Here is a 27,255-nt window from a genome sequence, read left to right on the forward strand (position 1 = left end):
TCTTTTGCCATGGAGTTCAGCTTAGCAGATATCAGAATTAGGTCTCTTAGGTAAGCACAATTACCACGATTTTTTACTTTTTAATTCTGACCGAGTGCTGTTTCTTACTTTATCAAGTAACACTGCCTTACTGATTAGTTATGAAACATTTTTAGTTTAGTATCTCTGTGTATTACTACGTTTTTTACTAAGCTCTTTATATAGTAAGTAAAAGAATTTCCAAACTTTCAGTTTATTTATGAAAATGTCATAAATATTCATAAGTTCTGAGTGTTTTCCAAGGTTTGTTGACCATTCTGGATAGCAGATTTTTTTTTTCTGCAAGACATGTTACTTCATCTTTCTTTGAAAGCTTTCACCAGCTTTCCTACCAACACTAAATGCAGGCTTGTACCTGTTTGTTTTATTTGACTGAGACCCCCCAAGATACTGGAATTAACCCAGAGCCACTGTCTTCACACATCAGAGGCATCAGCTTGGTTTCATGTGTTCTGGTGTTGCGAAATCGAAATAGCCAAGATGATAACTTGAGATTTTTACAAGCTTTTTACCTGCTGGAATGTTTCCACGGAGCAGAGTGGCTAACAGCTGGGAATCTCCTGCACCCACACTGCTTTCTCTGGGCATTTTCATCCTCTTCAAGAGAGGCATGGCTCACTAGCATGAAATTATTAGAGGAAACTTCTGGCAGGAAGACAGTGCTAAAGTCCCTGGTGCTGAGTAGCAGGACAAGAAAAACAGCAAACTCACAGAGGAAAGGACACAGGTTCCAAGAAAAGCTCTGTAGGCCAAATATGGATTATGAAAGCCACATATCCTGGATCTTATTCCCTCTTCAGAAATGCTTTCCTTGGGCAAAATGGTTGAATAGTTGAGAGGTAGATATAAGCAGGGAAAATAGAAAAAACTTAGGAAAAAGAAATGCCAAATTAGGCAAATTGAAAGGAAATTTGTGCAGGGGCAGGAGATGGACTTGAACAATCTTTGTGGGTACCTTTCAACTCAGGATGTCCTATGATAATCTATGAAAGTATGAGTAGTTCCCTTCCTCCTCTGAGGTCTTATTTGTCATTCAAGACAGCTCTAGTTCAGTAATTATTTTTTTTCCTTTGAACTCAAGACAGAAGCCAGTCTGTTTGAATATCCCTGGACAGGGCTGACTCTCCAGGCTGTGCAGACACAGCTGGTCAGTGACTGTGTCTGCAGGCCACACACACACTGGTGTGTGCAGGTTCAGTCACTTATCTCTGCAGCTGTTAACCCACCGGGATGCACTTGGTGCATGGAATCATGGCAAAGATCAGCCATGGTTTGGACTATGGATGGTGTTTGTGCAGGAGGAATCTGGGGATACTCTGGGAGTGTTTAAATTTAATTCTTTTTAATTCAATTCTTTTTGTGTTTAAAAAGAAACTCTGGGTGCGAGCGTCTTTGTCACACACTTATTTCAAAAGGGAGAGCAGGGATCAGAATCCTGCCCTGGCTCCTGGAAACTCAAAGAAGGTGATCCCCAAAGTTTCTGAGCTGTGTTTCTCCTCTGTCCCCCTGCCCACATAACATATTTCTCTTCTTTGTTCCCAGGAAGAAGAGCATAAACTACTCACCACGTTACAGCTGTTGTACACCATAGGATATTACTTTTCTCTCATCTCACTGGTGTTAGCTCTGCTTATACTTTCTTTACTCAGGTCAGTATAAATTTTGATGCATTTCAAACGTCCAGAGCCCTGCACTCTTACTCTTCTTTTTATGAAATTCAAGTTATTCTTTACTTTCCAGTGTTTCAGTACCTTCCAGCCATCCAGTTCCTGAAGGGGCTACAGAAAGGCTGGGGATGAGCTTTGGACAAGGGCATGGAGTGATAGGACAAGAGGGAATGGTTTTAAGCTGAAGATGGTGGATTTAGATTAGATATTAGGCAGAAATTCTTTACTATGAGGCCCTGGCACTGGTCATGCAGAGAAACTGTCCCATTCCTAAAAGATTTTCAGGCCAAGTTGGATGGGGCTTGGAGCAACCTGATCTAAGTGGAAGATGTCCTTGCCCATGGCAGGAGGGGTAGAATGAGATGGGCCTTAAGATTCTTTCCAACCCAAACCATTCTGTTGATTCCATGTAAGTAACTTGAATTTTTCTAAGGAGCAATACAAATGCAATTTCCAAGCAGAATCCATTGATGGCAACAATATGAATACAGCAGTTGTTTTGCAGGGCCTTTGTTGGGTTTTAAAAATTTCATTTCTGTGAATTAAATATATTCCAGAGGATTTCGTGCATTATTTTTTCTCCCACAGAAAACTTCACTGCACAAGAAACTACATCCATATGAATTTATTTGCATCCTTTATCTTGCGTGCCACAGCAGTTCTCATAAAAGACTCTGTGTACTACAATATTTACTCAAAAAGACCAAATGATGAAACTGGATGGATACTATACCTCAGTCCGGAGGTAATGTGTTAGCTCAGAGCTAATAGTAAATGTGATTCTAGTGGTCATAACAGTTACAGTTTTGGAAGTTTGCCCGACAGCATCAAGTGTTGAGGTGTTTGTAAGTTGAGCTTTGGATGCTGAAATTTCGTTGAGAAAAGTTGGGGTAATCAAAATGAAATCCTGACTGTAAGAGATTTATTTTAAATTAATAGAAAGAACATACTAATTGATTGTAATATTTAGAAACAGCCACGTGAGCTGTTTCTAAATATTACAATATTACAAACAATTCACACCTCGTAGCCTTTAGAAAGAAATCTCTGCGTTGATTTGGCACTCATTTACAACGTCTCATTTGTGACCACTGTGAATAAATTATTCTTGTATGTGGTTGTAGGAATGGAGCTTGCCCATGTCAACAAGGAAATTTATCTGCAAGGTGTTAATGGTGGCTATTATTTTAACAGCTCACCAGTAAATCCTCTCACATGCAGATCATGACATCGATATTTACAATGACTCCTGGTCTCTCACTCCTACAGATTGTAATCATTTGCAGGACTGCCCAGTTTTTCATGCATTACTTTGTTGGGGCAAATTACTTCTGGCTGTTAGTGGAAGGAATTTATCTGCACACATTATTGATCACTGTGGTGCTCTCTGAACGAAGACTGCTACAGACATATATTGTGATAGGATGGGGTAAGTCCAGAACTGTTTCCAAGCACTGATTGTGTTTTGCTGAGTCAGTGGAGGATATTTTGTAAAGGAGGGGGGGGGGAAAAAAAAATCTGAATTCTGTTTCGTTGGTTAGTTTTGAAGCCAGCAATTTTAAATGGACATATGTCAGCAGTGGTACATTGGCTGCAGCTCAGCTTGAGGGAATCAGGGAATTGTTTCATAAGAAAACAGATGCCTGGTGGGAAGAACAAGAAGAAATTCTTTATATGTTCCTGCAGACCCTCTTTTTTGCACCAACACCATCTCCCACCCTAGTGAGACCCCTTTTCCCTCTTTCCCCTTTTACCTACTCAGAAATCTATTTATTCTCTTGGGAGAGTATTTTGTTTCTGGCCCTCTCTCTGTGCTGCCACACTCCAGCTTTCTCCATGACCTTAGTTAGTGTCCCACAATCCTGATTAGCCCCTCTTCTGGTCCCAGGGACCCAAACCTCCTTTAATTTCTGCCACATCCACCAGAAAATCCCCTGTGTGTTATTGGGCTGAGAATTCAGTGGAACGCTGCTTGTGGTAGCTCATGATTTGAGACTTGTGCTTTCACACCTGTAGTCCATTGGAACAGAGCAGTAATCCTTTTAGGGTGGTTTTTTTCAGCCTGCAGTCTATGATCTCCAGGGAACATCAATGAGGGGATTGGGATTCTCTTGAAGGGGTCCAGGACAACAATCCTTTGTCAGTTGTTTTAATTATCAGGCAGAATTCCACACCTTCACTAAAAACTCCTTTAAGTTCAACAACTGTGCCTAAATTAGTCTGTGAGGCCTCGTGTGCCAATTACTTTGAATTCTCAGGGTCAGAAATTTAGAGGATCAGCAGTGTGTTTATGTGGGAATGTTTTCCTCAGTCTGAAAATGCAAGATTCAACTACACCACAAGAAGTCATTTTGTATTTGAACTACAAATGGGGAAAGCCAGGATGAAGTTGATTTTTGTACTGTTCTAAACAGAAAACTGAAAAGTACAAATCTCTGCACCACACACTTCTACAAGCTTGGCTGGAATTGACTCTTCTTTTCTTCTCAGTTGTTCCAATCCTGTTTGTGGGCCCTTGGGGAATAAGCAGATCCAAACTGGAGAACACTGGGTAGGTTATGAAATAAAATGTTCTTTGTAATCCTGACGTTCTGTTTGCTTGGCTGAAAGCCCTTGGCAGTACTTGAACAAGAACTGAGCAGCAAATTATCAGATTGTACAGCACCTATTGAAACTTGTTACATTTTCAAGGTTCCCTTTAGTACTTTTGCATTTAAAATCTTCTAGGAATTTTTCTTTTTAGGATTTACTTATGCATTTAGCAAGGAGCGGGGTGAACTTTCACTGTTCTTGAAATGTTCATCCATTTACATGAGGCAAATTGTGTGCACCAACATCTTCATGGAGAGCCTCCTGTCAGTTGGAAGAGGAGACCAGTGCTTCCCTTGGAGACACTTGGAGTTTAATTTGTATTCACTGCCACTTTTTAAAGAAAAAAAAGTAAATTTTAATGGAAGCTCATGACAAAACCTGATATTTGGTGAGGGCATCAGTGACAGTAACAGGCAAGCACCAGTTTCTGGTCTTCAGTTGTTGCTGACATCACACAAACTTTGTGGTTTATGTATGGAATCTTTTGTTCTCCTCTTTATTTCTCGTGGTTTCTAGAGAATTTTATTTGCAACGCCAACATGGATAATGAGCAACATCCAAACCTTAATTACGGATTTATGGAGTCAGATGTCATATAAATTGTAAATGACAAGCAAGCCGAGATCCTACAGAACCTCAGGGTAATTAGCAAAAAGAAACAGGGCAAATCAGAAGGTCAAAGCAGGAGAAAAAGAGACAGCTTCAAGGAAACAGAATGTCTGGTCCCAATTCCCAGTTCACTCATTTCCAGTCTCCAGTTTCAGATAGACCATTTAAGTAGGGTTAATTCCATGATGAGGGCTTGGTCTCATGTTTGTGGATTCAAAGACTGAGTTGACCAGATAGTTCTGAAGTTTATGGTCTAGGGAAACCTTTATCAATATTCATGTGGAAAGATCTTCAGAGTTGTTGGTGAAACTGTTCCTGGTTTTATTCCATTTCTTTTGGGGGCCACCTAAAAAAGTTGAACTTCACCGAGTTCCTTTTGGAATACAAATACAAGTTATGTGAGTATTCTAACTTTTTTTTCCTTATGAAAATAATTACATTTTAAATTATTCTCCAGGTGCTGGGGAACAAATGAACACATGGGGATCTGGTGGATCATCCGAGGACCAATGTTGTTTTCCATTGCAGTAAGAATTATATAACCTGTATTGGTTTTTTTCCCCCTCCTTGGTCTTTGTAATTAGTGCCATTTTTGTCCTTCAAAATTTTGGAACAAATAAGATACAGTTTCCTGCCACAGAAATATCAAGGGAGCCATAAAGTGACTTAAAGTTTCGTTCAAAAAATGAGGAAGCAGCGTTCTGTACTAAAAAATTGAAATGTAATTTTGTACTGGAAGATCATGGATCCAATTATATGTCTGGCTGGATAAGGCAATGATAAGTTACTCAACTTTGCATGATTAGTATGTGACAATAACCTACTTGTATTCCAACCTCATCCCAGCTGCATTCCAGTTATTTGCTGGCAGGTTTGGCAAGAGTTTAATATCAATTATACATTTATTTAGTAGTTAACTGCTTAGTGTCATAACATTTGCAGTTAAGTAAACCATATGTATTTTCCTTCGAGGTTAACTTTGGCATCTTCTTAAAAATTCTCAGAATGCTGATTTCCAAGCTAAAAGCTCAGCAGATGACCTTTCACGACTACAAATACAGGTATGGAACAAATGACACAGAAGTCCTGGCCCCTTTTTAAAAATTTTGTACTTGTCAGTTCCCCCTAAAGGTGTACCCACCACCACCAGGTGTAACAGATATTCAGGATATGGGAGATAGATATATTCTGAATATTCTATCCAGAATAGGAAAACAGGCTCCCCAGACATTTCCCTATCTGAGAGGCAAAGACAGGCACCTGTGTGCTGAGTTTTGGGGGCATTTTCACAAAGGCTTTTCAGTGCAGTGAGATCTCTGCTCTCAGGGATCTCCTCTCACACCTGTGGCCTCTGCTGCTGTGACACATTTTTCCCTTTGTCACTGAAATTCGGGAAGAAAAGGCTATGTTTGTAGCCTGATAGAGAGCCAGGCATTACTTTATTCTGGCCAGGATGTGCCCTGGGAAAAAATTCATTTACACATGCCTTTTAACTAGACTTTCCTCAGATTTATGCATATATTATTCTCAAAATCACAAAACTTCTACTACCGTTCCAAAGTCAGAATATTGAGGGCATATTTTTGGAATGATTTCTTTGTCTCTGAGTTCTTGATTTTTGGCACCAAGGACGTTTAAAAAACACAATAATCAAACATTTTCTTTTTAAGATTGGCAAGATCTACCCTCGTGCTGATTCCATTGTTGGGGATCCACGAATTTGTATTTACCTTCATCACTGATGAACAGGTGGAAGGACTTTCAAGACATATAAGACTTTTCATTCAGCTAACTATGAGCTCATTTCATGTAAGTGCTGTTTTGCAAGTATTGTTTTTAGGGTTCATTGATCCATGTGCATTTGCTGCTCAGTACAGTTACAGTGAATTCTCATTTAATATTATATCCCAACCTACAATGTCTCTAAATATGCTGTTGCAGTAACAAGATAAAACGCTCACAAGCTGCATACTCAAATAGGATAGTCCCAAACAGCAAAAAATAAGGAGTCTGACATTTTCAGGGGAAAAAAAAGGTGTCCTCTGGTAATGGGTAACAGTTCACCCCAGACCCCTGAGAACAGGATTAAAATGGTCCATTTAAAACACTCCCAGCCAAAATCATAACCATGAGAATGTCTGCCTCATCCAAGGTTTGGGCTCCATTTCCCTAAAGGACATTTTGTTCACCTTTTCTACAGAGTGACATTGTGGGCTCCTAGGTGTACTCTCACAAAAGTGCATCAATTTTTAAGTTAGTTTTAGGAGAAAATTTGTCAGACCCCTCACATGGATGGAAACGAAAAATGGAGCAGCCATCTGCAGGTGGAAAAGAAGTTTCTCACCCGTAGGATCAGGAGTGTTTAACAGATCTTCAGGCGCTTGGCTTCTCTTCAGCCCCCCCTGCCTTAGTCTGGTAAAAACTGAGGTGGGGAAAGGGAGTGTGGCTGTGGCAACTCTGCCCTCAGATGTCAGCAGCAAGTAAAGGAGCCACACTCCAATAAGACAGCCAGTTCTGAGTGGTCCAGATTGCAGAGGGAGGTGTCACTGGAGCTCAGTGGTGACTCTCAGATGGCCACTCATGCCCAGGCACAGGCTGTGCTGCCCTGTGCGTGTTTGCTCTCCGGTGTGCCAAGCCAGAGAGCTGCACTCTGACACAAAACACTGCTCTGCCTCTGTCTTGAGCTCTGCAGCCCTGCTCAGTCATGGATTTTTGGGATTGTACCCATGAACCTGCTCAGCAAAGTTGTCCTTCACCCACATCTTCCTGCCTTGATCTTCCCGGGGCACCAGGGCAGCGATTTCCAGATATTTATTTGCAGCAAACCCCCTTTTTTTAGGGTAATTTCTCTGGCTCCAAGTGGCTGCTCCTCAGTAATTCACTGCTCTGACACTGCTGCCCTCCCCTGCAGCCTGAAGCCATCTGAGCATTGCTGCACTTTGCCCACAATTTACGATGATCCTGGGTTTTAACCTTTGCATATATGCACCTGAGCTCTGGTGCATGCATGCATCAGTGTTTTGACACCGTTATTGAGGATATACTTTAAAATTTCCACCACAGCTTGAGGGGCGAAATGTCCTGAGTGACAGCAGAGAATTCCTGGAGAGCCACAAGCCCAAGGAGCCTTGCTGACATGGTGTTCACAAAATCACAGAATTGTTTGGGTTGGAAGGGACCCTAATGTTGGAATATAAGCTCCCTGGTCAGACATATCCTTACTTGGAGAGGTTGCAGTGCCTAGATGTTATTTTAAAAGTGCAGAATCATTTAAAGTGAAGATTTTATTTACTGGCTTGTACAAAGAAATCTGATATATAAACCAGCTTACTCACCCTTGCTAAAGAACACAAACTTCATTCCTTTTAGAGAAACATGCATGTGCTTGGCCGCATGTCATGATTTAGAAGCAAAGCTCCATTAAAAAATACCCAGAGATCTTAGCCAATGTTTATTGCAGATTCTCTTTTTTAGCTGCAGCATTATTTATGAAGGGATTAGCCAAAAAGCACATAAACTGTACACAATTACATTTGTTTAGTCTGTAAATCTTCTCAGTAGTTTTAAAAGGCAGTTAAACTGTTTTGTTAAAGAAAAACAATTATCCCTGGGATCTCAGCTGAAGGTTTAACTCAAACATTTTCAAGGAGCACGAAATTAAATTCTAAATAGGAGTTCTGTTGTAGGTATGACGCTGCTTTGCTTTAGGAAATGGAGCAATCTAAACATCTTGGCATGGAAATCGTGCATGGAAATTGTTACCCTCAGGAAAAAACCCACAGGTTTCTGGTGGAGAAAACCCAGTTATTTGATGAACAATTTATCACACTGCAATTGTCATTAAAAGTGAACAACAGCTGTGAGGATTACCTGTGCATCTGTCCTTTCCTATTGGTGCTTCTGCTAATGAACATTCCTTCCGAATCTCTGATTCTCCCTTTTCACTCACACTGGGATAATTCTGAAAACGTGTCTTTGAGAAGTCACAACACACTGGAAAGGTTTCTAAGCGTGAAAATCATTTTACTGGGAGGAAAAACGAGCCAGCATTGAAGAAACCAGGATATAAAGTGAGCATCAAATATAAATAATCAGCGAAGTCTTCCACCTTCTGGTGTGATTTTACCCTGCTTGTCACTGCAGCAAATGAGATTCCCAGAGGTGTTTACACACCGAAATCAGCCCGGAGAGGTTCACAGGGGCAGCTCCTGATCTGGGGAGGCTCTGCCTTTCCCACAGCGGCTGTCACCAGGCTTAGCTCAGGAGTGTAGTTTAAATCCTGTTTCTGCTTGTGGTCCCAGTGAGGCCAAATTTAGAATTCGTGCCATAACAAAAAAAACCCCAAATCACCCAGCAGAGTCATGAACTTTCTGCACCCCCCCCAAAAAAAAAAAAAAAAAAAAAAAAAAAAAAAAAAAAAAAAAAAAAAAAAAAAAGAGAGCTGACTCCAGGAGCAGAAGTTCTGCATAAAAAGTTGTTTTTTAAGCTAGTAAATTTGCATTTAATAGATTTTAATATGTCAAAATATTTAAAATACTAGATAAGACTACATTACACACTTATGTGATGTAAGTACTGAGTTACAATTTGTACGTAGTATCACCTATTAGTAACTCTAATTAACTACATCTTCCTACCATAACCCAGGTGAAGCATGAAAAGTGAGAGAAATAAAATACATGGAGAAAGCAATTCTGTTTGCTGTTTCTACTGTCCCCATTCCCACTGGTGTGTGGCAGACAAACTGCACATATGCTTAAGGAATTAATGACTCTAAATAATTCAGGACTGCTACAAAATTAACAGCAGGCTCAGTATGCCATTGGTTCATTTTAGGTATGATGAAAAACGTTGAAGCTTCTGTGTATGTGAATTTCTTTCTAAACTTTCATCTAGGCAAAGGAGAAACATTTCTGGAAAAAAATATGAGTGTGGGAACCACTGAATGCTGTCAGCTGAATTGCACCTTTGTAGCTGTGATATAAATATTGACTTGGGACTCAGAGTACTTATTATCTTAATGAGAACTTGTGTCACAGATGCCTTTAGACCCACCAAACAAGGACATTTCCTGAAGCAGTGGGAATAAATCTGCATGTCTGTGGGGCTGAGATGCAGCCTGTAAGCTGCTTTAGCCTGAGATCAAACACAGACAGAGAGAGGCAAATGGGAATAATAATTTTGGGGTTGGTTTAAAACAAGTTGTTTCTGTAGGATTTTTAAAGGTGCTTATCTAAATCTAAAGGAAAAACAGCAATTCCAAATGGCCATAACACTCAATATAGCTGAACTTTGAACTAACACTAATCACTTAATATAGAAATAATTCACAAAAAGAGCCCAAATGAGATCTCAGTAGAATCATTCACAAACAAGCATATAGATGAGAAACCAAGCTACATTCTTTTCATTTTACCACGTTTGGAAATAGCAGCAGTCACAGTATATCAGCAATACTGTGGAAAAAAAAAAACATGATGTAGCAAAATGAAGATAAAACTGGGTTTCGTAATCTGTTCTTCAGCATGTGCACAAAATGTGCCCTGCACTTGCCAAAGAACTGCACAAAAAGAAGTGACTGGGTCCTTTCATTAATAAATAAATGCAGGCACTAATTTCCTTTTTGAACATTAAGGGGAGTTGTTTATGTTTACGGCTTTAACACTAATGTCACCTTTAAAATACAGCTTCAGGCATTTCCTGCAAACTGACTTTTCCCTCTCACTCCCTTTCTCTTGCAGGGTTTTTTGGTAGCAGTTCTCTATTGCTTTGCTAATGGAGAGGTAAGACACGATGCTGTGAGAGAAGTTTTCAGTTCACTGTTTACATCTCTCAGGGCCTGTGAGACAGTCAGAAGTCCTTGAGTTTCAGGCCTAGAGAGGAATTGTTTTGTTTGACCAAGATGCGAAGACAGTAGCTAGCACTGCAGTTTAGTTATACACTGAAGAATTGCAGGATTACAAAGATATGGAAAACATAAAAGCTAAAATCCTAAGGCATCAGGAGAGCTGGCACTTGTCTGCACTAGAGACGTGCTTGTGTGACACTGGCAAAGGGCACAGAATTGCCAGCAGCTCTCATCAGCTGTTGGGAGTTGCTCTTTTGGCTTTCGACCACCAGAAGAAACCTTCTTCCACCACCACTTCTTCTTCAGCTGGTCCAGCTGAGCTCTGAGGCCAGAGCGCTGCTGTTGGAGCCAGGGGAAGCCCCAGCTCCTCCACTCGGGGCTGGAGCCTGCTCTCCTCTGCCCTGCTGGCTCCTGGGGTGCGCTCAGTGCTGAGGATTGCCATCAGGCTGCCAGATAAATGTTTTAATAAAACAAACCAGCTGCACCAGGGCAACACTTGGGTAAAGCTGTGTGGTCCTTGTTTCCATGGCCCCTGGACTCTCCTCCTCCTCCTCCTTCTCCCTGCAGCAGGCTGTGAACAGGGGAGTCACATGAGCTCTCACAAACCTCAGATTTGCAGAGGAAAAACTGTTCCTAAGTCAGGGTGAAGAGGCTGGACTCTTCAGATTGATTCAGCAAACAAATCTGTTCCCACCCTCAAAGCAGCAGGTACAAGGTGAACCCCAAAGGGGCAGGAAGCTCAGCACTTGGCACTTCCTCTCATTTTACAACAGGTATTTGTGTCAGTGAACTACAGGGGTGGTCACCTGTCATTACTGATGCTTTGGGAAGGTTGACCTGAAACAGAGACTGGACAGAGCTGGAGAATAAAGCAGATATTTATTGAAAGGCCTCCAGGATACACCTTGGGCAGGACAGAGCCTGGCCAGGGCTACACCCAAGGTGGACCCAAAATGGTCACAAAATGGACCCAGAATGGTCACAAAATGGACCCAAAATGGTCACAAAATGGCTGGCCCGTCACAAAGTCTTACATTTTTATGTTTTGTTTCGTTTGTATATTGGGGTTTAATTGTCCAATTCCAGCTCCAGGCTGTGAGGTCCCATCCTTCTTGTTCCTCCCTTCAGCCCACCCTTGTTTGTTCTTTTGGGCCTGAGAGTTGTCCTTGTCCTTCAAGCAGGAAAAGGATTTGTCTCCCTACTCTGAAGAGCTGAGTGACAACATGAGACTCAGAACTGCACACCTAGGCAGCACAGAATCTGAAAAACACGAAAACTAAAACTTTAGGCGTCGTTACCAGTGACTCTTCCCTCCTCCCCTCAGGTGAAAGCCGAGCTGCAGAAGCAGTGGTCCCGTTTCCTGCTGGCAGATCCCTTCGGCTGCAAACTCTGCTTCCTCGGGGAGAACATCAAATACCTCAGGAAATGCTCGCAGAAAAGGAAGAAGCACCACCTCAGCGGCAAGCACCGCCTGTGCCTGGAGGTGAGCAAGCCCTGGGAGGTGCAGCTGCAGCAGGTGCTGGGCAGGCAGAGGACAGAGCCCCAGGCAGGGCCCCCACAGATGAGCATGTCCGACAGCAGCGAGGGAGAGGTCACCACCGGGGAGACCACCGAGGAGGTCTTTGAGGAAAGCGAAATTTAGGAAGCTGTCCCCGCCACGGGGCAGCACCTGCCAGCAGCCAGCGTTGGGACAGATCTCTCCAAGCTCCAGGCTGCTCAAAGCTCGGGGATGTGCAAGGGCTGGGCAGTTGATAGCCCCGGTGTTGCAGTTTTCTGAGGAAAAACGTTCTTGATCTGGATGTTGCTAACCCGTGGGGTAGAAGAGGTCTTTTGGATGGAGCATTTTTGCTTTTGTGAGGCACACAAGGAAGCAGGATGAACTCTGGAAATGAGTAGGCCCTGGAGACACATTTTGTCAGCTCCATCCATACGTCACTGGCTTCGAGTCACGTCACGAGAAGTTCTTAGTTTTTTTTTTCATAGGAGTGGTTCACAAATAGAGAGAGATGTGTGTGGAAGACTCCTCTCTTCACAGAGAAGAAATCATACCCCACCTCAAGAAAACCACCCCAATTTTAGTACAAACCAGACCAAACATATACATGTATCTGTAGATATAAAACCCAAAAAACACACTTGGGAAGAACCAAGCTTTTGCTTGCATTTTTGAGCATCTTCACTTAAAAGTTTGTGCTGGAAATATCATTATGAGATGAAAACCCAAAATACTTCCATGGAATGTGCCCAAATGAAATGTTCTGATACAATTTTTGTTACCTTGGTTTTGTTTTTTTTTTTTTTTTAATTTTACACAAGCCATATTAACTTCTGGTTTGCACTACGGGTCCTTAATGACAAAACAGCTCAGTGGGAAGTGCTGCCTCCACCTTCCTCCCAGGGGACCCAAAATGGATAAAGACATGGGACTGTGACAGCACCAGAAGAGTATTGTGAAATCCATCTTCCTCCATTTAACAAGAGCCATGGCAAAGTTTCATTTCTCACACCCAAACTCACCCAGAGACCTATGAAATGCAATCAAGTTTGTTAATATCTGATGAACCAGCTTATATAACTGACCAATGCTTTCCATGGTTATTTATCAGGCTACAAAGGTTTAGCCATGCAACCTGTGGCATTTATACTCTTTTATTGCAAAGAACAATTCATTGACTGGCACTAGTTCAAGAACGTATTTCTGGCACTTTTTAAAAAAGCATTTCTTTTACAGTTCTGTCTGTGTTAACCTATTTAATCAATGCAAAGTTGTATATTTCAGTAATACATTAATAAACTGTAAATGTTTGATCCATTTTAAAATAATACATCTGCAGTTCTTAAAGGTTTTTCTACTAGAATGTGAATTCTGCTTGTATAGAATTTTACTGCAATGGATTTCTTCAGCAGCCGCTGGAAACATCAGACATTGCACATTTACACACGGTGTCTTCCTCAATTTAAAAGGGACTGATTTCTTCTGGAGACATTGTTTAAGACATTGAAGAGATGGAAGTGATTTAGAATGTGTTTTTCTCAGGTGTTAAAAACATAGAAATGGTAAGATTTTATGGCATCTCAGTGAAGTAGTTAACTTTTTCATGGCATTTTAAAGATTTTCATACAGTCAAGAAGCCAGTTTTCTGTGTTTTGAACAGCAGTCCCTCTAGCTGCCTTTTCTCCTCTCTATTAAATGTCTGGGCTTTTTGCCTCTTTCAGTTTATAAAAATCAACTCTTGTTATATAAGCAGGCCCTGTTGGCCTGAGGTCTGATCCAGACAAAAACAACCATCACATGGATTCCTTCAGAAAGCGCCTTTCTAAGTAGATAACAGCAAGAATATCACATTATTTATTTTACAGAATTATTACAAGCTCCCAATTTCTAAATATTTCTAGAAGACAGCAGCGAACTTCACAATTCACAATTCAAATAGGTTAGTCAGAGTCAGGAATAGCTGAGTGTCTTCCTGGGAACTTGAAGATCAGGAATCCTCCTGGGATTTTCCTTCCACCCTCTGAGGAGCCCCTGGAGGGACACTGGAGCCTGGTGAGCTGATAGAACCACCTGCAGCAGCCAGGGATGCTACAAGTGCACAGGCCGGACACACAGAACCAGTGGGAAGGACAAGGAACAGGATCTTGTTCTGACAGAACAAGAGTGGAGGAGACAGCCTGACCTAAACTGGTGTTTGCTTACAAGTGTTTTTTTGTGTAAATTACGTCTCTAATTTGCACACTGACTAATTGTCAGGCAACAGGAAGTTAACTATTCCCCCAGGGGTTTGTGCTTGTGCAGAGCTGGTAACAAGAGAAAAGAGTTCTTTACTCTTTATCAACTGGTTTCTCCCCTTTGCTCCCCAGCTTTCCACTGCCTTATGAGAAAACCTGGTGGGAGATAAAGGCTTCCCACAGTCCTGGGAGTCTGGACTCTGCTGAGTCAATCCATTCAGTAAGACAAGGTGCTTCGTTAATCCTCAGGACATCAGCGACAACCCACGCCCAAACCTGACTGCCACAGCTTTGGAGTTCTCTTTGCCAAGGATTTTGCTTTCTGTCAAAACTTGCATGAGGAAAAAAAAAATTGCATTCCAAGCCCAGAATAGCCTGTGGGGTTCAGAAGAGCTTTGCCATGAGACGCGGTGTGATAACTGATCTGATATGTACAAATAAGGTTTATTCCATCTCAGTAATCTGTTGTGAGACAGGCTATTAATCTTTTATATTTTACTACACCTAGAGCACAACTTTCCAAACACACTGGCTCCTCCTACAGCCAAAGATGTCAACTGTATGCTAATTATTCATGTGTACTTACATTCTTTGTTAAATTTATTGCTTCTACGTGCCAGGGTCTGTGCCTCAAAGGCTCAAACAGTAAAGCACAAACATCCCATCCTGGAAAGCTCTGTCAGTTATACCTTGGAATCGATAATACTGGTCCTTCCTTTCACTTCTTTTCATTTGATTCTGGAATTTTCTTCCCTTTTCCCATCAGTCTGAGCTCCCATTAAGGAAAATTCTGTGACCTATAAAATTCTTCATGATGTTATTTTGCTGACATCATCTTTCCCAACTTCCATAGCAACCACCCTTCTGGGTCTTTAACTATTTTTTCTTCCACCTGCCATTTCAAATCTCACAGACTCTCTGCTGTGCTAAATGTCATCTCGTGTTTAGATATCTCTGCAGTCATTCCTGGAGCCACACACAGCTACAGTGAGAAGCAGCTGCTTGTGAGCTTCATCACTGCAATTAGCTCCAGGAAATTAAAGTTCAGCTGCCACATACTCAGCCCTCAAAGGCTCGAAGGCTGTTTCCTTGGGCATCACGTCCATCACACTGGCTGAGCAAAGAGGATGCAAAACACCACCTAGAAGAACTAAGGAAAGGAACAAAACCAACAAAGAGGCACAAGGAAGAATTCTTCAGCTTTTTTCCTTTCTCCTTTGCCTTTCAGGGAAGGGAAGGGGTGGATTTATTGGACTTTATTTGAGAAAGGTATCACAGAAGATCAATTATCAATCACGGAGTAAGCTGTCCATCTACCTATCTGTAGGGAGGCAAAAAATCTGCCTAGTTTAACTGTTGTTAAACTGTTAAACAGTTAAACTGTTTAATCTGCTGTTTATCTCCAACACTGACACTGCTGGGGAAGGGTCCCTGAGCAGAGGATCAAAGTGTAATCTAGAGTTGAATCCCAATGTATTCCATGTAATTCATGACCAAGCTTTCTTCTCCCACCCTTCCCTATGAAACTGGTGCTTAACTAGTCACTGTCATGCCAGGACACTTGGTTATACTGACCTTTGGCCTAATCCAGAGTTTTACCTTTCACAGATTTGGGAGGTAAGAAATAACTTGGTTTCAGCAACAGAGGAGAAGCACAAAGCAGCAAAGGTCAGAAAGGCACTGAGCACACCTCTGCCTGTGGTGTCTGTAAGCACCACAGCAACCAGGCTCTTGACTGTGCTCCTAAACAACAATTTGCAGGCATTCTCCTGAGAGTGTGAGCCAACATGAAAGATCCCTGAGAACTGTGAGCAGTGCTAGGAGGGTATCTGGACTTGAACCCCACATTTCCACATCCCACCACAGTGCCATCCAGTCTCCCTCCCTCTTAAACAGACTTGCAGAAAGTGGGAGGGCAGTGGGAAGAGCCCCTGCAGCCTGAGAGCTGAGCTGGCTCTAGAACTCAGCTTGAAGACATCCAAGCAGCTGATAGAAAAAGCCAGTCCCAGACTCTTTGAGCAAAGAACCAGAGACAAGTGACACAGTCTTAAAACATTTGCTAAGTCCAAAAAAAAAGTCCCAAAAAATAGAAAAAAACCCCCATTATAGTTCTGTAAATAAAAAGACTGCAGCTTCTTCTGTAGCTCCGGGAGACTTGAGTGTTTGGTTTTCTACTTGATAAAACAGGAAGTCAGGATCAAATCTGAGCTGAAGGTTTTCATCCTCTGCTTTCAGGGACTTGTGAAAACAACAGTGCAAACAGCCTGCAGCACAGACCACTGAGGTTGGACTGTTTGTCCCTTCAATAAATACCTCACCAGTGCATGTTTGTAATTTGTTTTCATTTGTATAAGGACTGAGACAGTAACTTCCCCAAGGAAGAAACAGGACATGAGTATTTCTGTGGTTCCAGTCAAGCCAGAGGATCATGACTGCTGCAACTTCCCTTGTGTGTGAGGTTAGTTCAAAGGAAGCTGTGCAAACAGAATTCCCCGCGCCATCTGACCATCAACTCAGGAATTGCCTCTGTGTTCGTTGAAACCACGTGACAGAAATGGTGGCAGTGCAGCAAACCAGGAAAGATGACGAGAACTAAGTTAAAGCAACTGCTTTAACTTTGCACATAGCTTTACTTTCACTTTACACACAGCTTTACTTCTAAGGGCCCCATGCAGAACACAGGTCACATTGAAAACCTGAAGGCTTAAAAATACTTTGACTCCATCCACCGTAGAATAAGTTTAACTTTTCCAACTGACTCACGTGCCTACTCCTATGTGCAAATGGACCAAAACTGACAAAAGTGTGACACCTCCTGACCTGTTGTCCATTTTGTGACCATTTTGGGTCCACCTTGGGTGTAGCCCTGGTCAGGCTCTTGTCCTGCCCAAGGTATATCCTGGAGACCTTTCAATAAATATCTGCTTTATTCTCTAGCTCTGCCCAGTCTCTGTTCCAGCTCAGCCTTCCCAAGGCATCACAGGTGCTCTGAGCCCCCCTCCACAGGCAGCTGTTGGGTTAGGCAGGATTTTGGCAGGCCTGATTTTGACTTTGTCAGAAAACCTGTCAGCATGCATGTTAACCCAAATACCTAAAGGAGAAAATTCTTTGACAAGGTTTTATAGCAGAGTTTCCAACTGAACTTGAAGCTGCGCGTGAAGCTTGAAAGTAAAGGACAGGCTGGGTGGGGAAGAGCTCCAGATCACTTAAAACATGGAAAACACACCCAATTCCACAGCAGCTGCTCTCAGGCTGTTCATGGTCAGCTTGCCTGATGAAGAACCACTTAACCACATGTTTTCCAGAAAAAAAAAAATTGAAAATAAAAACTATAGGGACCACACGTGCCTGAATATCATGTGAAGATCTGAAAAGGACAACCACAAGAAGATGACACCCCAGTGATGTGGCTGCAAATTCAAGCTGCATTAAGCTAACATCAGCAAAATCCATGTGCATGTGGCACCCCACAGGACGCCTTGGATCAAACTGCACCTTGCAAGGTGTGGGGCTGTGGGAGAAGAAAAAGCAACTGGGTAAAGACGATTCCATGCTCAATGTGTCTCTGTACAGTTTATTTTACAGGAGATGAGATGAGCACTATGGTGTATATAAACTTGCAGAACAAATATAGGAAAATACAGTTTAACCATATGAAATTGTTTTACAGTAAGACAGAAAAATTACATGTAGGAAATGCCTTCAACACTGAAGGACAAGATCCACAGCTGACATCAAGTAGCTTCCACTGAACCCTGCCAGTTTACCCGAGCTGAAGATCTGCCCCTTAAATCTTTTCTTCATTCAACTTAAGTTCAGTAAGTGATTCCTTCATCTATCCTTAGGGAACAAAAGCCATCCTATAATTTCCACAATGATCCAAGATTTACTAGTAACCCAGACAGAGGCTGTATGATCAATAAACTATTTATAAGGGATCTAGTCAGCCAAAATTCATGGGAAGTTATAAAATTTTGGTTAAGCATCTTTAAAAACAAGTCATTAGTACTGGCAAAAGACAACTTTCCTAGAAATTTAGAAGTATTTAGGAAAACTTACATGAAAAGGACCAAATAAGCAACTTTAATTTGGTAGAAAACTCTGGTTTAGTGTATGACTGGTAATCTGGCCTGCCTGTGAATCCCTGCTGCTACAGCGTCTGTAGAACTGCCCAGTGGAATTATCTTAGCCTTGTGCTGCAGAAAACAAGGAAATCATCTGGGGAGAAGAAAGTATTCTTCTCCAATACTAGTACCTGCTGTTTTCATAATGGATAGAGGCTGCTGTCCCTAAAGAGTGTTTCTGGACATCCAAAAATTCCTTAGGCTTTTCTGATAATCTCAGCCATTTTATCAAAAAACTCCAAAGGAACAAGGGATTTCAGGTCAACCATTCCCAAATTCTGGGATTAACATGACTTTCTGATTCATATGTTAGCGGATGTGAGATCCCTGAAATCACATTCAGCTTTTGAGTTGCAGGACCAGAACATTTCTTTTTTGCAACTGCTTTAAAAAAAAAAAAAAAAAAAAAAAAAAAAAAGTTGTGGGCTTTTATTATTATTATCATTACTATTAATTAATTTTATGCAATAAAGTGTAACAACTCTTTTATGCAGAATTACCACTGCATACTATTTTTATGCAGAATTCCCTGCTTATTCTACTGAGACCAAGGATGGGTCCAAAGATCAGCTTCAATGCAGTTGCTTTCAAGTCTAATTTTTTTTCTATTCCATTTTCAGCATTGAGAACTTAGGATGCCTGGGCTGGACAGCAAATTAGCAGAGCCAAAGGCAGGTCTCCTGGAGATGGGGCTGTCCTAAAAGGGTGCACAGCTCGGAGCAAGGAAGGGGCTGAGAATCCTGCACAGATCTGTGCACAGTGGCTGCTCCTGAGATTTGGCAATTTTTAGGGTGAATCTGTGTATTTTTTCATGTGCTTGTAGCAGATGCTATTTAAAGAGGCACTTCAAGGGGATCTACTAGCAGAATTTTAATAGGGTTGTGATACAAGCCATTACTCAGTTACTTGTTAAATCAGTAGCCCTAAAAGACTGCATATATTCAAAATTATAGTCCTGATATATTCAAAATTATAGTCCTGTCCACTCACTGAACCTGGAGAGAGCAGCTGGAAAGCTTTTGTTCTGAATATCCACTGAGTTTCTCTTACGACACACCTGAAATAGTTCAACTTAATGTAAGTTGAGGGAATTAAATTTGAATGTCTCAAATCTATACGTGGGTTTTTTTTTTTTTCCTGTGATTATTATGTGGTTAATTTAAGACTATATTTTTAAAAATTGGTCTGCGAAAGATTTTATCCACGTACAGTTCTTAGATTCAGATGCATCATTAGGCACAAAAGGTTTCTGCCTTGAGGAATGCATGGGATTAGAACTTTAAATTGAATTGTGCTATGTGTTGGTCCCTTCAGAAAAAAACATCCAGGAAGGAAAAAGAAACTGTGGCTAGCACAAAAAGAAGTTATTCCACTTCCAAACCTGGTGGCTGATTAAAAAAATCCAAAATAAAACCCAAAATAACCTCTCCAATAAAGTCCTTAAAACTCTCAGAAAACACCCAAAAGCATGAAGTTTGGTCAGCACATTGAAATAACAGGTAAGTTCCATGAAATTTCAAAATCAAAGGTCCTGAAAAGTGTTGTATTTCACTGATGAAGGGCTGGCTACAGTAACAACGGAGAGGGGGGAAAAAAAAAAGAGCTGGAAGATGCACCACTCATATGAATCAAATCAGACAAAGCAAACGGGTGTTATTCTTACAACAAAGCTTCTCAGGAAAAAGACCAGGATTTGCTGCCAGGAAAGACTTCATTCCCACTGTGCAACAGCAGGGCTGTGTGCTCCAGGCTCCTGAGGCACAGCAGGCTCAGCACACCTGGGCTGGGGTAGGGGCAGCCAAATGCCGGAGCCCGTCCTCCGGTCCCCAGGGCAGCACTGGCACCTACTGGTCTCCCACGGGTGCAACCAGGTGTGAGCTGGACAGCTCTGCAGCAGCCACAGACACCTTTCAGCACGGATTTTCAAGCGCTGAGCAGGGCTGGGAGAGTGATGGGCGCCTCACTCATCATTACTCAATACCAGAGTCTGAGAGATGCCACCGAGGTAACGATCCTCCTGCCCGCTGTGTCTGCTTTCATCTGAATTTATCTGTGACTCCTGCCCACCTGGTTAAGATAGATGAGGCCAGCAGGATCGTCTGGTGCACACAGGATGCCTGTGGGCTGTTCCCCATCCCTGTGAGAGGATGGGATGCTGTCCACACAGAGCCAACGCTTCAGCAACCTCTGCCACGCCACTCTCCTGTTTCAACACGCACACTGGGTGGCAAAAAGCCTGCAGGCTTTCTTCCAGAGAGGTCTGTGGACTGAAAAGCTCATTGTTTTGAAAAGTGCCTTTTCGACACTGTCTTTTGAAGACTTAATTGCCAAATGAGAGGAATGTCAGGGTGACCAGGACTGCCCTCAGGACACGGGAGTCTGCTGCCATCTCTGGGAGCAGACACAGCAGGCTGCACGGGAAACTGAAACAGTAAATCTGTTCTCAGCTCAGAAGGAAACATCAAATAATCACATCAAGAAGTCACATCTACTCATTCCAGGGGGACCTTCAAAGTGCTTGTCTGGATTTCTTAAGGTGCTTGGTAGTGAAGGACCCACCTGGGTAAGCAGTGCCCTTTCTCTCCCTGTGTGTGACTGAAGAAATAGATGGGCAGAGCCACTGTGTCACTGAATCAGGGACTGGAGTTTTTCCAGCTGCATCAGTAGGTGACCTGTGGCTCCACACTCCAGAGGTGTGTTCTGACTGCAGCCCCACACAAGAACACTCCTGGAGCTGCTGGGAGCTGCACAGCCAGCAACTTGCATGTTAATTATTTCTCATTTCTTAATATTTGCTTTATCCATGTACTTGAGTACAAGTAAGGAAAAAAAAGAGGCTCGTGCATTTCTGTTTGTCAGCCTGATTTTCAAAGAGTCTTAGCTCCCTGTTGTATTCCAAGAAATCTCTGAGTGCTGAGCACTTCCAAATAACAGGTGAAGAATGCACATTTCTATATAAAATGCCTAGCTTGCAGCCAATATTTAAATGACATTAAGAACAGGGACAACTCTAGGAACTTTTAACAAAGCCTGAAAACCTGTGCTAATGGACAGTATTTCCAGTCCAAACCAGATAAAGTAACAAACTTCTTTAAAGAAAGAGGAAAAATAAAGTGTAATTGCTAACAGAGTATTTCAGGTATTTATTAAGGAGGATAGTGTATAAAGTGCACAACTAGCTTTGTTTTGCAATCAAAACAAGAATGTGCTGAGGCACTGTCAAGATTGCTCACTTCAATTTCCAAGAGCCTAGAACAGGGGGCAACCTGAAATGCAGCTTTCTCCTATTCACATTGTTTTGGCCACTGAAGTTTTGACAGTTCAACCTGCACTTGTGGCTTAAAAAAATAAGAAAGTGCCTGTCCTCTGAAGTGCAAGGGAAGAGTTAGGAGAAGTATACACTGATATGGCCAAAAATTAGCAAGACAGAGAGTGAATCAGTGGAAAGACTGAAAAGGAGAGATCCTCAACTGCCCTGCTGGAGGGAAGATGGGAAGGAGAAGAGGATTCCAGGGAGGCTCTCACTAAGCTCAAGGACACTCAGGCAAACCAAACACTTCAACTGGTGTTGCAGTGGTCTGTGCAGGAACTCAGGTGAGGTTCACATCACAGTGAGCCTTCCAACAGCAAGAATAAAACTGTAATCCAAATTCCCAAGTCTGCAGGGGAAGCGCAGCACAGGAAGTGTCCCACCAGGAGCAGTGATCCTGAGCATGACACTACAACTGCCAACAGGCAAAGGATGCTAAAGGTTTATAAAGGGTAAGGAAGCAGCAGACGAGTGGGTTGTGAAGGCATCTGCAAGACAGGAATGAAGCTGTACGAGTAAAGAGATGGTTGAAAGAAAGGGAGCAATAGAAAGACGCAAGAGATTTTGGGTTGAAACAATAAACCAGAAGAATAACCACTGCAGCAATGTTATAAACATGCTTCAGGTAAGACTTTCTGTGTCTCAGTTTGTAAAGAGGAATATTGATTCCCAATGATTTATTCACAGCATTTAGAGGATGCTGAACAAAAACTTGGAATAGCAGTAGAACAAAAAGAAGGATGCAGTTCTGGGGCTGGGGAGAAAAACACAGTAACAGTGAAATAAAATGGAGCAAAACAGTGGGTCAAATGAAATAGTATGGTTTGGGATATTGTAGCTAAGACCACAGTAAACACTGAGTAAAGGCCACAGTGGTGAGAATCAAGATTTCTCCTGGATCTAAAGCAAGAATCTGAAGAATCTTTGCATTGTATGAAATGCTGAAAAAATATATTAACAGCAACACTGAATGCTCAATCAGGAATAACAGCAGAAGAAAATAAATCCCTTTACAAAACCAGTCTCCAAACTACATAACACTCTTCTGCTAAGAGCAGTGTTCAGTTTTTGGTGGTTTGTAGTAAGGGTAACACAGAAAAAAACCTCAGGTTAAGACTCTGATGGTACAGAAGTGCTGGGCACCTACATCCACGCTGAATGCAATCTGGCATCACATATTCATGGCACCTTTGAAAATCAGGCTCCAAAAAGATAAAAGCCAAAATTTAGCGGGACAAACCCGGTAATTACAAATACTTAAAGTCTGTGATATTCACCTGAAGAAACCAACAAAGGAAAATTAAACCTGAATCCCAAGTAAACTATTAGAGGACTGTCTTTGAGGAGATTCTGTGGAAAAACACCTTGCATGAGCAGGAAAGATTTTAAACATCTCATTTATTCCTTGGAATATGACCTCCTTCTGTCATTGAGGGCACTCTGACAGCTAATGAGGTAGGTATAGTACAACCAAGTCTTTCCTGATAAAAAATTGTGATGGTAACACTTTCAAACTCATCGACTGGCCGACAACAGAAATCATGAAAGTGGGTTTATGTATCCCTGAGAGGGAGTATAAAACAGGAAGAACAAGGAATCTTCTCCCCAGATTTTGGGAGAAGGGCCATCACTTCACTGCCGTGGTGAAAGACAGTGTCATATGAAAGCAATGTCTTCACACAACACTGCTGCTAGATGCACAGATTTTATAAATGGGGGAGCCAGGAAAAGTTAATTGACTTGCCTACGGCCATGAGAGCAGTCAGTGATAGACCTGGGATTCGTGATCAGGACTTCCTTGCCTCCTGCATCATATTCAGTTATCTCCTTGCTGGCCAGAGGCTCTCTGCGTGGCTGTTCTAACATACTGTATAGAGAAAGTCATGCAAGGGGTGGAGCACAAAGTCACTGAAGAACAGAGCACTTTCTGTGCCAGGAAGCAGATTTCTCCTGGAAGCTGCGTGCAATTGGGAACCTCTGGTGGGAAGCACACATCTGTTTTTTTCACCCTGGAATGTCTGGTGCTTAAGGCTTAGCACAACGAGGACCATTGTAATGACTAAATGGAACAGAGATAGCCCATACAGGCATAAATTACAAGGTGTCTGTCTGGTAGTGAAAACAACCTTTTCCCTATGCTCTTTTGACCCTTAGAAACAAACGTTAGCCTGCTTGAATTCAGTGGACTCATCACATCCAACTATAGATCAGTCTATATTTCCATGTCCACAGGTCGGATATCTCCAGTTTTGTGTTCTTTTACCCACAGTTCCCTGTCTTTGGCAGGATCCACTTTCCGAAGCAACTGATCCACAAGTTCTACTGTCTGAAAGGAAGAAAACAAGAATCCAAATGTCAAGGGCACACTTCAAGCAGAGAGTCCTTGCTCTGACCTGCAGAGCAGCTGTGGGCATTCCTACACTGCATCTGCACACAAGTGAGAGCTGCACGTACATGAGACTGGATGGACAAGACAGGTCTGAACGTGCAGCCTTGTGGTAAGCAGAGAAGAGGAGACTCAACATCAAGAAGCAGAGGCAGGTTTCCTGTGCCAGGCAGCAGCCAGGCAGCCTCTGACTCCTGTCCTGCAATCTGCACCTTACACCAAACACAACTGTACTGACTCAGCATCCCCCACATTTTAATATTTGATGAACGGCCAGTTTTTAATAAAGAAAAAAAAAATATATATATATATACTCCCTTTTCCAACAGTGAAACAGTTCAGCATCTTCCCTGCACAAACAGAAGACCTCAAGGAGTAGTGCATCATGCTGGGAGAGCTAATAATGGCTCATGCTGGCCAAATGTACTTCAGCTGGTTGTGTCTCCCCCAGGAAAGAGCTGTGAGCCAGCAGGGTGAAACGTGATCAGGGAGTCCTGGAGGAGCAGGACTGCAGGCAGGGAGGCACCACAGACTAGCAAGCTGCCTGCAGACACTTCTCCCACATCCTCTGACAAAAGCCAGCCAGGGCCAGGTCAGGAGGGGCCCTTGTGCTCAGCTGGAGGGCAGTGCAGGGCACAGGGAGCAAACAAAAAGCACACTTACACTTTGGTTGAACATGTCTGTCTCGTGCCGCAGCTGTGTGTACTGGCACAGATGCTGCCGAATCATCTCCACCCTTTCAACTTCTAGTCTCTCAAGCTCCTGGACATGAAGAAAAACAAGTCCAATATTTTTACTGGAACCTGAGCTTGGAGGCCCAGAGAAAGGGATGATACACAAAAGGCTGCCAGGAGGTTCGATACTGCCCCAGGGTCATGCTTTGGAGCTGGGCTCGGTGGCTGCACATTCCTCTGCTCTGCAAAGAATAAGAAACAGCAAGCAACAGCAGTCACCTCAGCCTGAGCCCAGCAACAGAAAAGAGGGTCAAACCTTTCCAAAAGGTGCCAAAACTGAGCCAGCCAAGGCAGAGAGTAGAGCCACTGCCTTCAGAGACGCTGCAAGCGAGAGGGAATCTGTTTCCTGCAAGAAGCTGTGCGTGCTTTATGGCTAGCCACAGAAATTACAGTGATTCCCTGGGGCAGCAGAAAGCACACTGGGGCGGATGGCTCAGACCATCCCCCATTCCAACCAGATACCTGTCAGAGCACAGCTCACCACATGATGAGCTGGGAAAAGCTTCCACCAAAAGCTCAGCTGACAGTAAGCAGAACCCAGCAACGCTTTAGTTGGAAAGCCAGGTGATTTCTGTCTTTCCTCCTGATATTTTCTGCCTGCCTCCTCTTCTGGATTCTGACATTATACCCCAAAATCTGCATTTAGTCCTTCTGGACTGAATACACTGAGCACTGTGTGCAGTTTTGGGCATCACAATGTAAAAAAAAGACATCAAGCTGTTAATTGTCCAAAGCAGGGCCACAAAGATGGCAAAGGGTCTGGAGGGGAAGCTTTAGGGGAGGCTCTGGTGAGATCCCACCTGGAGCACTGCCGCCAGCTCTGGGGCTGGCAGCACAAGGAGGATGTGCAGCTTCTGGATTAAGTCCAGAGGAGGTCACGGAGATGCTCCAAGGCAGCTTTTAGCAAGCCAGGCTGAGACAACTGGGGCTATTAAGTCTGCAGAAGACATGGCTCTGGGGACACTTCAAAGAAAATTACGAAATCGTGGAATAGAAAAAGTCATTAATGTATAAATGGGTCTGGTGATTTATTGTGTGCTTCTCTGTGTTTTTCTTGTGCATTACTTCATCCTTCCTAAGGACAATTCGAGAGCTCTGGCCCCTAAACAGCCCTGAACTGGTTTAATGCCTTCTGCAAAGAAACAATTATTTCTTCTTTCCCCTAACGATGAGCTTTTCTTAGGACTGAGAACGGGAAAAACAATGTAGAGATTTATCACCCAGTTCTCCCCACTGCTTTGCACTGACCTAGCTGTGAATGATGAACACTGGAGGCTACTACAATTTTGCCAGGGGAGTTTTAGCTGTTACATACCAGAGTGGTGGTCACCATCTCCTCAAACCACTTGGACTGGGCTTGATTGTAAAGATCCACACAGCGCATCAAGTCATCCCCTGAAAGAGTCCAGACAGCAACACATCAGTCTTTTCTAGCCAGAGCTCAGAAGGAAAGTGCAGGTCAGGTTTTGTACACCCCAAAGATCTGAAGATGAACCCTGGCGGAGCTCAGAAGTGTTTTGCTACATGATATTTGTCACACGGACCAACATCTCAGCTAAATGCATGCAACTGATATATGGCTAAAAAAGCAGGTGACTGGGGTGAGAGTGAATAGGGGGGAAAGATAAGATTTTGAAAGAAAAATAGGAGCATTAAGAGTAGTATTTCACAAAATGCCAAGAAATATAAAAAGCCGAGTTACTTCAGTTAACAACAACAACAAAAAAAAAGGGCATAGATGGGAAGTTATTTTTGAAATTAAAGTGATTAAAATGGGGAATCAACAATGGTGAGTTCTGGAGCTGCAGGGTTGCACTCTGTAGGCGAGACTGCAGTCCAAGAGGTCGCTGTCTCAAAGGGGAGCAATGCATCAGGCCCCAGGTGCTGGATGAAGGGATGCTGATCTGCAGCTGCAGTTCTTCCCATTTCTGCCTTTGTTGGACGACTCTGCACTGATGGAAGGGGAAAGGCAGGTGGCGAATTTGGAAAACAATTCTCAGAAATTGCTGCTTTCCAGCCAGGAAATTCTCTTTGTTCTTTACATGAGGCTCAATTTCTTTTTCCCTCTCTGATCTTCAGCTCTTCCTTGCTTGTTCAATAAAAGTCGATTATAAACAACTTCTGAGGACCCAAGGAACAAAGAGAGACTGTGAATTTTCAAGTGAATAAAGAACATCTCTAAAGGAGCCTCCTGTTAAATCACAACTTTTCCTTCTC

General features: G+C 42.7%; 2 protein-coding genes across 5 annotated transcripts in view; one reads left to right on the forward strand and one right to left on the reverse strand.

Moving 5' to 3' along the window:
- Nucleotides 1–13,063, forward strand: part of GLP2R (glucagon like peptide 2 receptor) — a 25,394-nt gene extending 12,331 nt beyond the window's left edge. The window contains exons 7-15 of the mRNA XM_066200863.1: nt 1,582–1,688; nt 2,295–2,451; nt 2,976–3,135; nt 4,197–4,257; nt 5,365–5,434; nt 5,880–5,968; nt 6,578–6,716; nt 10,649–10,690; nt 12,080–13,063. Coding sequence (XP_066056960.1) covers nt 1,582–1,688; nt 2,295–2,451; nt 2,976–3,135; nt 4,197–4,257; nt 5,365–5,434; nt 5,880–5,968; nt 6,578–6,716; nt 10,649–10,690; nt 12,080–12,397 — 1,143 coding nt within the window. The 3' untranslated portion in view covers nt 12,398–13,063. The remainder of the gene's footprint in view (nt 1–1,581; nt 1,689–2,294; nt 2,452–2,975; nt 3,136–4,196; nt 4,258–5,364; nt 5,435–5,879; nt 5,969–6,577; nt 6,717–10,648; nt 10,691–12,079) is intronic.
- Nucleotides 13,038–27,255, reverse strand: part of GAS7 (growth arrest specific 7) — a 75,655-nt gene continuing 61,437 nt past the window's right edge. For all 4 annotated transcript variants that reach the window (XM_066200776.1, XM_066200775.1, XM_066200777.1 and 1 more), the window contains 3 exons: nt 26,354–26,433; nt 24,968–25,066; nt 13,038–24,244 (listed from right to left, as the gene is read on the reverse strand). In XM_066200776.1, the coding sequence (XP_066056873.1) occupies nt 24,131–24,244; nt 24,968–25,066; nt 26,354–26,433 (293 nt within the window). In that variant the 3' untranslated portion in view covers nt 13,038–24,130. The remainder of the gene's footprint in view (nt 24,245–24,967; nt 25,067–26,353; nt 26,434–27,255) is intronic.

This window comes from Chamaea fasciata, unplaced genomic scaffold, assembly GCF_029207755.1.
Source record: "Chamaea fasciata isolate MVZ Bird 193981 ecotype frontalis unplaced genomic scaffold, bChaFas1.0.hap1 SCAF_19, whole genome shotgun sequence".
Classification (NCBI taxonomy): domain Eukaryota; kingdom Metazoa; phylum Chordata; class Aves; order Passeriformes; family Sylviidae; genus Chamaea; species Chamaea fasciata.